General features: G+C 66.7%; 1 protein-coding gene across 1 annotated transcript in view; it reads right to left on the reverse strand.

The window, feature by feature from the left end:
- Positions 1 to 12,002, reverse strand: part of MORN1 (MORN repeat containing 1) — a 38,677-nt gene extending 26,675 nt beyond the window's left edge. The window contains exons 1-8 of the mRNA XM_090268475.1: positions 11,820 to 12,002; positions 10,820 to 10,891; positions 9,627 to 9,725; positions 9,024 to 9,134; positions 7,803 to 7,893; positions 7,230 to 7,317; positions 1,434 to 1,530; positions 204 to 314 (exon numbers count right to left, since the gene is read on the reverse strand). Of these exons, the coding sequence (XP_090124601.1) occupies positions 204 to 314; positions 1,434 to 1,530; positions 7,230 to 7,317; positions 7,803 to 7,893; positions 9,024 to 9,134; positions 9,627 to 9,725; positions 10,820 to 10,891; positions 11,820 to 11,883 (733 nt within the window). The 5' untranslated portion in view covers positions 11,884 to 12,002. The remainder of the gene's footprint in view (positions 1 to 203; positions 315 to 1,433; positions 1,531 to 7,229; positions 7,318 to 7,802; positions 7,894 to 9,023; positions 9,135 to 9,626; positions 9,726 to 10,819; positions 10,892 to 11,819) is intronic.
- Positions 12,003 to 12,072: the final 70 nt, after the last annotated feature.

A 12,072-nucleotide genomic window follows, 5' to 3' on the forward strand; every position in this document is an offset into this window, starting at 1 on the left:
GGCCGGGCCTGGCCTTCGCAGGCGTACACAGCACTGCTGTCATCGTCCTCTCTGCAAGGTCACACACACGCTCTCCCATGCACACGGACACACAGAGCACACGTGTCCACACACATGCACATGCGTGGCTTCTTGCCTAAGAAGCTGACGCCCGTTTGTCCTCCTGAAAAGCTTGGCGACCCCCCGGCCCCAGGGACGCTTACTCTCGGCCACTGCCCCGTCCTCCTGCTGCAGCTCAACGCTCACTGTGAAGGCCGCACCGTGGGCCACGTCCATCACCTCCGGGCCCAGAATCAGGGTCCTCACGGCTGGTGCTGCGGGAGAGCAGAGCCGGCGTTACTGGGTGCTGGGTGCCTCCCGCCTGCGCCAGCGGCGGCAGTGCAGGTGTGGGTCCTGCCTCCCAGCGGGGCCACTCCCCCAAGGGGCGGGACCACCTGGGGCACCGAGAGGGGCTCTGCCTGCAGGTTCCAATGGCAGACACCTCCCTCCCTCCAAGAAGTGACCCAGGCCCCCGCCTGGGGCCAGCTGTCATTCCCTGAGGCCATTTATTTCAGAGCAAACTTGACTGCATTGAATGGGCTCCACTGCCCACCAGGTGTGTGTGGGGTGAGCCGGCCAGCCTGGGACTGGCGGGGGAAGTCAGGCCACATCACAGCCAGGAGTTCTGACAGGAGCCTGAGTTTGGGGGTGGGTGGGACCCAGATTCATTCCTTCCCAAGGTGATGTTACTAAGAGGGGGACCCTGGAGGATCCAGAGCCTGAGTTTGGGGGTGGGTGGGACCCAGACTCCTTCCCAAGGTGATGTTACTAAGAGGGGGACCCTGGAGGATCCAGAGCCTGAGGGGGGGTGCCTGGGGTCAGGCCCTAACCCTGGCTGTGGGGTGGCCACGCACCCCAGGGGTATGCCAGGCCCCTCCCCTAGAGCCCCGGCCACTTCCCTTCCCAGGAGTCTGTCTGGCTCAGCAGGTGCCCTTGTGAGCTAGGACAGTTGTCACTGGTGGCCTGTGGCCTCTCCCCGCCAACGGTGCCGAGGCCCCCAAGGTGCAGGGTGGCACCTTGTCCTAGGGACTAACAGGGTGGGGAGCCACTTTAATGCTCAGGGTCAACATGGTAGGGGAGGCAGCCCCCCAGAGGAGGCCCGCTGTGCTCACACTGCAGAGCAGAGCGCTCAGGTGAGGGCAGGACGGAGGCCACGGGAGACCCCGCGGCTGGGAGACCCGATGCTGCGCGGCCCCGCCTGCAGCAGGCCCCCTCGGGTCCCAGGTCTGATGGGGTCTCTGCACGAGCCCTCCTGAACCACATCGAAATGCACCTCCTCACGCCCCAGCACCCCCCACGTGACTGCCCAGGGCCACCTGGGGAAACACAGCCAGGCTCAGACCTGACCCCACAAGGGGACATCTCAAGGCGCAGGGGCGGGTGGGGGCACCTACCCACGGGGTGGCCGTTGATCCACATGCCATGGTAGACGGCCCCGGAGCAGTGGGCCATGCTGCCCAGGCCACTGAAGACGTCGCTGTGCCACTGCCCCTGCAGAGGACCGCGGGCTCAGGCAGGCTCCATGCTGCCCGGCGGGGGGGGGGGGGGGGGGGCCTGTGTCCCTCCTCCCCAGGCCGGCCTTTGCATGCAGTGCATGCTCTGCATTCTAAGAAGCCAGGACGTTTGGGAACAATGGCACATGCACAAAACACAGGCTCGGAAGGGCACACTTTTCAGCAGAAAAACCCTTTCAATAAGAGGCACTGCGTCTGGGCCGAGCGCAGTAAAGGGCGCCGAGCCTCCACGCGGCCGCGCGGGTGAGGGGCGGCGGTGCTTGTTCCTGGCTGATGGCAAGGCCCCTTGAAGGCAGGCGGAGCCCACGCAGCCGCGTGTGGAGCCTCTCTCTGAACCGCACACACTCAGAGGGAGGCATGACGTGGAAGGGCAGGAACGTCATTTTCGTGGAGAATTTCAAGACCACAAGTGTTTTGACTCTTAAGTTACTTCTGTTAGAAGATGGTGCAGCCAGTGGCACGCTCGGGCCGTCACTCTTCTGCAGAAGCTCACCGGGCCCCGATTCCTGGCCCGCCCTGCAAGGGGCGCAGGACGCTCAGCAGCTGGGCCGGTGGAGGGGGCTGCAGTCGGCGCCCCATTCGGGGGAGCTGCCCGCAGGGGACCCCGGGCCTCCGTGACCTGAGCCGCAGGCTGGGGGAAGGAGCATGGGGAAGGAGGCGTGGCTTCGGCCGCAGGTGCCCCGGGGGTGGCCGGTGCCGCAGGCTGCACCCCCGAAGAGCTCAGATACCCCAAACCCGAGGAAAAGCACTTCCTACGGGCTGCCTGGAACAGGCGGTCACTTGCTGAGCAGCTCACAAGCGCAGCCTGCAGCGCGGCCCGGGCAGCCTGAGGGCGCCGCCCGAGAACAGCAGCTCACGCCCGCGGGGCCGGGCAGGCGGGCGGTCGGAGCCCGAGTCAGCCCCGCGCCGGCTCTGCTGCCCGAGCCTGCGCACGGCTGCAGCTGGCACAGCCGGCACCACGCGCGCTGGACCCGCGGGTCACTTATCCACGTCCCTAAGCGTGGCTCCTGGCTGCAGGTGCCCACGCCGCTGTCCCCCCAGCCTACCCCGGTGAGGCCAGGCGAGGGCCCCTGTGGCAGGTGCAGTGCAGGCAGGAAGGCAATGGCTGGGCTGTGTCCCCGGCTGCCGGGCTCTGCTGGCACCGGCAGGCCGGAGGCCGAGCGTCTGTCTGCCCGGGCCCACCCCTTCGATGGCGCTTGGCTTCCCCACGCTGGGTGAGGGTGAGGGTGAGGGTGAGGGACGCCGTGGGTGCTTCCCTGCTCCAATTGCTTCGGAATAAACTGAGAATTAAGTACTGGACTCTCATTTCAGGAAGCGTTTCAGTGACAAGGCTGTTTTTCTCTCCGAGGGGAGGGGACCGTGCCTTCCCTGGAGTTGCGTCTGTGCCCGCCATGCCCCAGGCAGACCTGGATCTGCCCCCACTCGAAACCAGTGGCACGCCGGTCACGCCCCGCCAGCCCTCACTGGGGCCCCAGGGCCCGCTCCTCAGCATCTGTTGGCCGCTGGAGGATGCCGTTCTCCCACTGAGGACCTTCTCTGGGGATCGTGGGCCTGCAGGCAGGGCGGGCCGGGGGTAGGTCCCGTGTGAGGACAGGGCCCTGCGACTGCCCAGCTTCCGGGCAGCATGCTGGTGACCTGGCGGGGGGCCCGTGCCCACCCGTCTCCACATGCACCTCCCAGCTGTCAGCAGGGCCGTGGGGTGAGCTGGGTCCCAAGTTCCTCTGGTTTCAGAGTGTGAACTGCGAGTTTTGCTGACGTCAATACAAGCTGCCTTCGTGTGTCTGATGTGACATCGCTGACATCGGACCCCACAGGGATGTGGGGCCGGGCACGGGTCCCACGATGACGGGGCCGCCCAGGCCCCTCCTCCCCCAGACGCTCAAACAGGCCCCGAAGGTCTGCACAGTCCTGTGCTCCACGTGCGCCTGGGACACGGCCCCGCGTCCCTCAGAGGTGGAGGCAGCGTGGAAGGTCCACACTATGCGCCGCAGGAAACCGGGGTGACGCTCGCAGGAACCCCGACAGGGGAGCGGAGGCAGGAGGCGCTCGCGGGCCCCCAGGCCCAACTGTGGGGCTCCCTTCACTAGAGAAAGGGCGGTTACTGGTTTTAGTTCCCGACAGAAGATGCTGAACGGTCACGTCCAGGAGGAAGTTTTTCCAGGACTGATTTTTCGCGGGTTCGTTACAAAGCTGGGTGTCGGGGAACACGGGCGCCCGACCGGGTGGCAGAGGGTTTCCCAAACGCCTCCCCCTGCTCCCTGCACCGCGCATTTACTGGAAGGGCCGGTCCTGGGCCCGGCTCACGGCCGTGGTGGCCAAGGGGGCGCTGATAGAAACAGCCACGCACTCAGTTTTCTGTTGTTTTGTTTTGTTTTTTCAGAAAATAAAGTTACCTGGAAAGTAAATACAAAGCAGAGTGCTGGTGGCCGCCTCACAGGGCGGCCTGGCCTGCTTCGGGGCACAGGCTCCGAGGGGAGACACCAGGAGGTGGAGCCCGCCCGCCCGCCCGCCCGCCCGCGCCAGGAGGTCGCAGGGCCTGGCGTGACTGCTGCGGGCACGTGCCCCCAGGACAGCGGTGTACATGCCAGCGGCCCAGCCAAGGGCGACGGCAGGAGCACAGGGAACCGCACAGGAGAGTCCTGTCAAAGACCACCGTGCCACCCTGGCAGGGACGGCGGGCAAAGCCACCGCGGTGGCCGGGGCTCACCTCCCAGTACCGTCAGGAGGGTGCATAGCCTCTGGGCCGGCTACTTTCAGAGACAGAAAACAAGAGCTGACGAGAACGTGGAGAGACCGGACCCTCTGCACTGCCGGTGGGAACGCAAGACGGGGGGCCGCTGTGGGGGACAGATCCGTGGCTGCCCCTCAAAACTTAAACATGGAACGGCCACAGGGCCTGGCAACCTCCTTCCTGGGGGGTCCTTGAAGGAACCGAAAGCAGGGTCCCGAGGAGATGCATGCGCCCCCACGTGCACGGCAGCACTGCTCACGGGCGCCAGGACGTGGCAACAGCCCAGTGTCCGTGGACAACAGACCCACACAGGTGGTCTGTCCACACCAGGGGGCACGACTCCGCCTTGGACAGGAAGGGAGCTCTGACACCCGCTACAACGCCGACGGACCCGCAGGACATCACGCTGAGCGCCACGAGCCAGACACCGAAGGACAGAGCCTCCCAGGGGGTCCCGGGAGGAGCCAGGCCCTCAGGGACAGGGAGCAGCCACTGTGCGGGGCGGGCGGCTGCAGGACAGGGGGACACGCCTGATGCCCCTGGGCAGTGCCCGTAACAAGTCAAATGGCAGGTCTGACGTGATGTGTGCTTCACAACAAAGATTTCAGGTGGGGTGAGGTATTCACATGGGAGCCCGGGGAACAGCTGCCCCTCAGGGACACACACTTCGGGTGTCAAGCCCAGCCCCTCCAGCAGCTCATGGGTGACCCTCCACACCTGGAGGTCGGAGCCGGAGCCAGGCAGCATACCCCCAGCATGGAGGTGCCAGCACAGAGACGGGGCTCAGAAGACGGCCGTCGCCCCGAGTCCACACAGCTGAGCCCACGATCCTCTGCCCGCGCTCACCGGGCAGGTGACGGACAGGCGGCCACTGTCCTGCACAAGCAGCTACGCCGAAGGTCCTGGCGGGCTGCCAGCTGGCCTGGGGTCCCGTGTGTGCTGCGCTCAGGGGCGTCCCATGGGCACAGCATTGCTCCACTCACCCCGAGTCCATTCTAACAGGGGCCGGGGGCCAAGGAATTCAGTAACTGACCCAGCACGGGCTGCCCCTCTGGGCCCGTGTGCCAGATTCATGTCTGCCGGTCCTTGTCCACGCTGCCAGTGACAGCAGCTGCTTCACCCTCGCCACTGCTTGCTGACAGGGAGCCAAGGACCCAAGACAGCGGCCTGGGGCTGGCCACATGGGCCACTGGCCAGGCCACCACCGTGACTGTGGGGCTGCGTGTCCAGGCCTCGGGTTCTAGCCAGGTTGTTCACCTGCGCACAAGGGTCCACCAGGTGGGGACAGAACCGAGTTGCGTGAAATGCAGACTCAGTGTCTGGGTCCCCGGGAAGTGTGACACGGAAGACCAGGCTTCCCTGTTGGAGGGACACGCGCTCACCTGAAAGGCGCCCCAAGCAATGACACCGCCGCCTCCCTCCAGGGCCTGCAGGCTGGGCCAGCACAGCCGGGGGTGTCGCGGGGCCACGGTCCAGGCAGCGGCCCCCCCCCCCCCCACTTCGGACAAAACTGCAGCCCAGGGCAGACCGGCATCAACCCGGAGCCGCGGCCGGCGGGCTGGGCCGCCCCCTGGTGGCGGGCGGGCTGGCGCAGGCTTGTCGGTCTGAGGCCCGAGTGGGGGGCCCCAGTGGCCAGGCCACAACAGCCAGTGTGCAGCCCCGACTGTGGCGAGGCCCTGGGGCTGAGGGACAGACCGGCCTCGGGGACGAAGCCTTCCACCACCTCTGGAAGGATGGGAGCTCTCTGCCCGCCCCGCCCGCCCACACTGCCTGCACCCCTGGGGCGCCTGTGGGCCTGGATCCGGGGGGATGTGGGAGCTCCCGGCGGCCCTGCTCCGCAGCCCCTGGCTTGAGAAGCCTCGTCTGTGCCTTGGTTTCCTTGTCTGCAGAGGGGGGCCGGGCCCTCCCCTCGGGGTGCTGGGAGACCGGGGAGAGGCGAGGACGTGAAACCAGACACCACACGTGCCGGCTCCAGGGTGGGGGGTGGGCGAAGGACGGAGGGGGGTCCGCCCAGGTCCCTTGCAGCTCGGTCTGTGGTGCCCCTGGCCAGCGGGAGGCTGGTCCTCTGAGACCGGATGGACGCCCCCTTGAGCGGACAGCTTGTGTGGGTCACGGCGGTTTGCAAAGGGGCTCACGCGCAGATCGCCCCCGCCCCGCCCAGGCCGCAGGGCGGAGCTCGGGGACGCAGAGACCCCCGAGCCCAGAGGACGCCTGGGGGCGGGGCCTCTGCTCCACGCGGGACAGCACAGGCGCGCCTGCAGGTCTCCTCGCAGGCTCACTCCGCGCAGCCAAACCACCCACGGGCCACCATCGCCTCTCCTGCTGATGGCAGGGTCCCGGAATCACCAGAGGGACCTCTGAATGCAAAGATCAGACGCCCAGCTCCTGCCAGCGCCGCCTGTGACATTTAGAGCAAACTGTGACCTGCAGGTCCGTGGGCCCCGTATCCGGCCCCTGAGCCAGGCACTTGCCCTTCCCTGCGGCCTTCAGGTGGCAGCTCCTTGTCTCTGCTCAGGTCTCAGCTCTCACAGTGACGCCCAGACACGACGGCCCAGGTAACCTGCTCTCCAGCGGCGCGTAAAGGCCCGGCGGGGCTGCTGGTCTGTGCTAGGGCTCCCGCGCGGACCAGGCACGGCGTGGGCACGTGGAGATGCCACTTCTGCCTCCCGCTCGTGGGTCTCCCATGCGGCACACAGGCCAGTGTCCAGTGAAAGAAAGAAGGCAGATCCTGAGGCACCCCTGCACCTCCTAAGCCGCGTGTGGCCCCTAAAACCTGAGAGGTGGCACCTGCACGGCGAGGGGTGGGGTGCAGCGGGGCGCAGTGCCCGGCACGAGAGAAGCAGACGGGGCAGCCACGCCGTCACCAGCGAAGTGGGCACAGGGCCACCCCCTTGCGGGGCTGAGAAGGGCAGCGTGTGAGGGGCACCCTGTGAGGGCCCGGGTACCTCGTAGGTGGAGCCGTCCACGCAGTGCAGCACCCCGTGCCCCTGACGCTGGTCCCGGACCCAGTCGCCCTCATACGTGTCACCGCTCCTGAGGGACACACGCAGAGGCTGCTCTCAGGCAGGAAAGCCAGGTGGTGCGTTGACTCAGACCCGCTCCTCCGACCGGGCTCAGCGTGCGCCACCGGGACCGAGGCAGAAATAGGCCCAGAGCAGATGGCCGGAGCCACTGTGGCGCCAGGCGCCGGTCCTGCCGGGCACACGGCCACGGCCCCCGGCGTGCAGGGCTCGGAGAGGACAGCGGGGGGTGGGGGGAGTGGAGAAGGCGTGTTCCAACGCAGGCTGTTAAACGAGAAACCGGCCTGTCGTGGGAGAGGCCTGGCGCCCGGCCCGGGGACCCTGCTGGCCGCACGCCCTCCTGACCTCCCCGGGGGCGGGGGTGCTGCAGCGGGAGGGGCTGATGCTCCTCCCGGACACACACACCCGCCCAGCTCTGGTGACTGAGGAGGGGGCACAGATGGCCCTGAACACGACTGGGTGCGGGGCTGGGGGACAGGCCTCGGGCCGCACACTCACCGCAAGGCCATGCGCCCGAAGCCCTGTCGCTTGTTGCTGTGAAATGACCCCCAGTACACGCTCCCGTCCTGGTCCACCAGACTCCCGTGTCCTGAGGAGGCAGCCAGAGGCCAGCGTCACCTCATGCCAGCGGCAGGTGGACTGTCCCCGGGGCAGGAAGGTGGGGACTTGAGAACGAGGCGGGACCCCCAGGAGCCCGGCCACCCTTCCAGGGGACAGAGGGTCTGACTGGGGACGTCGCCAGCAGCCACGTCGCCAGGGGAAGCGGCTCCGGGGCCCAGCCCTCAAAGGCCCTGCGTGAGGGGGCAGGGCCGCCCCTGAAGGGGCCCCGCAGACCCACATGGAGGCGGGAGCGCCCCGCTGCCTGCAGGCGGGGCCCAGCTGTGCAGCCCAGGCCTGTGGCGGGCGTGTTCGTGGGAGGCTGCACGTGGGCGCGGGGCCCTAACGGCCACTTGAGGACCTCGCCCTAAAGGCAGACAGGACACCCGTGAGAAGGGGCTGCCGCGCTGTGTTCGGGGCTGTGGGTGCCGGGCGGTCAGGAGCGCGAGGTCTTTCCTCCTTCTAAGCTGAGCAGACGCTCGGGTGTTTGGGAGCGTCTTGCCGGCCTGTGGGGGCAGCTGGGCTTCCCGGAGCCCTGAGCCTAGGTCTTTAGGCCGTGCCCATCGCCCACCCGCCCTCCTGGGGCACAGTCTGCCCCCCACTCCCGAGTGCGGCCTCTGGTCTCATGCTTTCCACCAGGGTGAGCAGGACGTGAATGAGCTGAGGCCCCTGGGAGTCCCGAGGCCACGGAGAAGGCCCCGGGGACCACCAACCCAGTCGGGCCACCGTGACTACAGCTGTATGGTGACCCCACACCGGGCCAGAAGACCTGTCTGGCTGAGCCCAGGCCACACCGCTGACTCCAGGACTGTGAGCAAATAATAAAATGGTGGTTGCTTCGAGCCACTAGGTCTTGGGTGGCTTGTCACACAGTGGGGACTAATGTCATAGGCACAGCCCCACACTCATGGCCCTGGGCCAGGCACGGCTCTGGGGGCAGAGGAGCACGCTCGTCTCCTTCCCAGCTCCACAGCCACACTGGGGCCAGGGCCCTGGACCCAAGGGACACCAGGCTCCCTGGTCAGGTGCGGGTCCCTGAGCCCCCCCAGCCCACTGAATCCAAATGTGGGATGGGGTGCTGGAGCGCTGACAATATCCACCAAGTTCCGGTGGACACCAGACCTTCTCTCATGCCGTGGGACAGCTCCCCTTCGTAACGCCCCCCGGCTCTGTACTTCATGACTCCATGACCTTGAGGCTCTCCCAGAACAAAATGACCGGAATACGTGTTCCCTGTGGTGAACGACGGGGAGGGGAAACACGCATTCACGGTCAGAGCTGTTTCCTGTGTCCCCTGTCCCCTGAGCAATGGTGGCAGCAGGGCCATTCCAGAACAGAGAGTCTCTTCATCTTATTCTTGACTCTGGTTGGCGAGGGACCGTAGGACTAGGGGGGCTGGACCCGCCCTCCTGGGTCCTGCACAGTCCACCCACGCTGACCCTCAGGGGGCACCGATGTCCAGAGTCGGTGGGGTGAGCCTTCTCCCCACTGAGAACTGACCCCCACTCTTGCTTGAGAGGGCCCGAGGGTCTGGAGACAGCCCCTGGCCAAGCTGTGGGCAGCCCGCCATCACCCCTCGTGCCGCCCCAGGCTGGCACATGCTGCTATGGGGCACCTCAGGGAAACCGGGGCCCCCACGTGACAAACAGAAGTTCCCTCTGCAGCCAGAGGGAGCGGGTTTGTGAGGAAGGAGTCAGCACCTTGCCAGGCGTCCCCAGGGCTAACCTGTCGCGGCCCAGTGCCGGCAGCCTTCTCCCGTGATCTCCCCGTCCACAAACTCGCCTTCGTAGTAACTCCCGTCCTTAAACAGCAGCTTCCCACGGCCTGGGGAAAGACACGTGATGGGGTGTCAGAAGCGGCTGGGGGTGACTGCTGGTGCTCACAGGTAGCTGGGCCGCTTTTCAGAGAGGAGCTGGGCTTCGGAGCTCCAGGCCGTTGCACGTGGCTCCTGTGCTCGTCAAGGAGGTACAGCCTGCAAACTCTCCTGCAGGTGCATTGACTGGGAGAGACGTTCCTGACACAGGACTAGCGCTCTGCTGTCTTGGCCGGGGTAACTGCAGAGCCACCCGAAGTGCAGAGGGGACCCTGTGCTCCACACCTCCTCAGCAGGGACACTGGTCACCTTATCCCCGTCAGGGCAAGGGCAGAGGGAGAGAGTCTGTGGGACACAGGGTGACACTGAAGGATGCATTGCAACAAGGAGGACCCACTGAACCCAGGCCAGGCTCTGCTAAGTCTCAAGTATGAACCTCATGCCCAGAGTCAGAGATTTGAGTAGAAATGCGAAGTCTCTGTGTGGCAAAAATACTACAATAACAGTCAAAAGGTCAAAAACACAGAAAACACAGGAGCCAACGGGTATAAGAGCTCATCTAAGAAAACAGCACGAGACGGATTCTCCGGCAGAAAAACCGGCAGGCGTGGAGGAGCCGGCAGAAGCCCGGAGAGACATCGCCCTGAGCAGGGCTGGGGGCGGCGGGCCCTGCGTCCCAGGATGCCTCCAGGCTGCGTTTCAGACTCTCTTGCTCCTCTGTAGCTGAGACTTTCTACAGAAGGAGGGAAGCGCCTTCTCATCAGAAACGAGCCATAAAGGCAGCCGCCATTACTCTCACGTTGGCAAAGACGAACTACGGCTCCAGGGAGGGTTTCCAGGCTGCGGTTCCCCTGCCTGAGAGAGGGCGGCAGGCCGAGGGGTCATCACGACCCCAAGGCCACAGCCAGCCCTGTGGCCAGCGCGGGGCAGCACCAGGGCGTCATGCCCATCCCCGGTGAGCCCTGGCGCCGCAGGAACTGCCTGTCTCGGGCAATACTGCCGGCGCGAGGGCCCAGTCCCGCGGGCACGCGGCGCCGCCCACCCGGGAAACGGGCTGGCAGCGGTGAGGCGGCTGCTGCAGGAAGAGGCTGCAGACGTTTCTTACCGTGGGCCTTCCCGCCTCTCCACTCCCCTTCGTAGCGAAAGAAAGAATTGGGGTACATGTAGGTGCCGTGACCTGCACATTGAAAAGAAGATGCACAGGTGAGCACAGGACACAGGCTGCCCGGCTGACATCCGACAAACACCCCGGTGGCACCGAGGGACGGCGTGCAGCCCCCCTCGAGGGCCCCCAAGGTGCCCGTGCACTTCGCCTCCTGAAACTCCCCGTCGTGGCCGCCCGAGGCTGCAGTCTCGGGGCCAGGACTTCTCCTGTTTCCTGTCCCTCCACCCGCGCCTTCATTTGCTTGCGCACCAAACACCGCGAGCACCTACTCGGCGCGGAGAGGCAGGCCCCCTGCGCGGCCTTCAGGCAGGCCCCCTGCGCGGCCTTCAGAGACGCGGGGTGCGCGATCGGACCAGCCAGCGGGAGGGGACTTTTGAGCAGAGCCCAGTTCGTGGAGGAAGGGGAGGACACGGCGGGGGAATAAGCCGCGCCTCCCGTGGCCTCCTGCCCCCGCAGGAGGAAGCCCCCACTCATCAAACCGCCAACCCCGCTCCCACCAGCCCCTGCTTGTGAGGCGCCCCTTGGGCGGGAGCGGGTACGGGGAACTGTGGGCGCTACCAGATTCCCCATCTCTCTTCATCGAGGTCAGATTCCACCCGAAGAGAGGCGCGGACTCGGAGTCACTCCGGCCCCTTTAAGTCTAAGAACAGCTCCTACGAAACCTCTGAACCGCGCGTCCTGGCTCGGCTCCTCCCGGCTCGGTCTCCAGGCCCCGGGACTTCCCCCGCCCGTCCCGCGGGGCACCAGCACACCGGGAGGCGCGACCCTTTCCAGGGCCGGGGGCGATCAGGACTCGCGGTGCAGACCGGGGCTCGTGGAGGCACGTATGGGAGTCTCGCCGGGATCGGGGGACGCGGGTTCAGGCCTCGGGCCCCTGCCCGCCTCCCTCCTACCCAGACGGACGCCCGCCCGCCCTGAGCCCCGGGCCTGCAGCCGTTACCGTCCTGCGGCGGCCGCCCCGCCGGGTCCCGGCGCTGCAGGCTTCTTTCCCTGGCGGCGGCCATCTTGCCGCTACAGGTTTCCCTTAGCAACCGCTAAAGCCCTCCTCCTGTGGCCGCTCGGCCGCTGGGGCGCGGCCACGAGCGCAGTCCTCGGGCGGAAACGAGCTCCGGAGCAGCGTCGCCAGGCCCGGAGCCAGAGGACGCGTCTGAGCGTGCGCGGCACGACGCATTTCCGCCGCCGGCGTCCTTCCG

Source organism: Furipterus horrens, unplaced genomic scaffold (assembly GCF_987537825.1).
Source record: "Furipterus horrens unplaced genomic scaffold, mFurHor1.1.pri manual_scaffold_3, whole genome shotgun sequence".
NCBI classification, from domain to species: Eukaryota; Metazoa; Chordata; class Mammalia; order Chiroptera; family Furipteridae; genus Furipterus; species Furipterus horrens.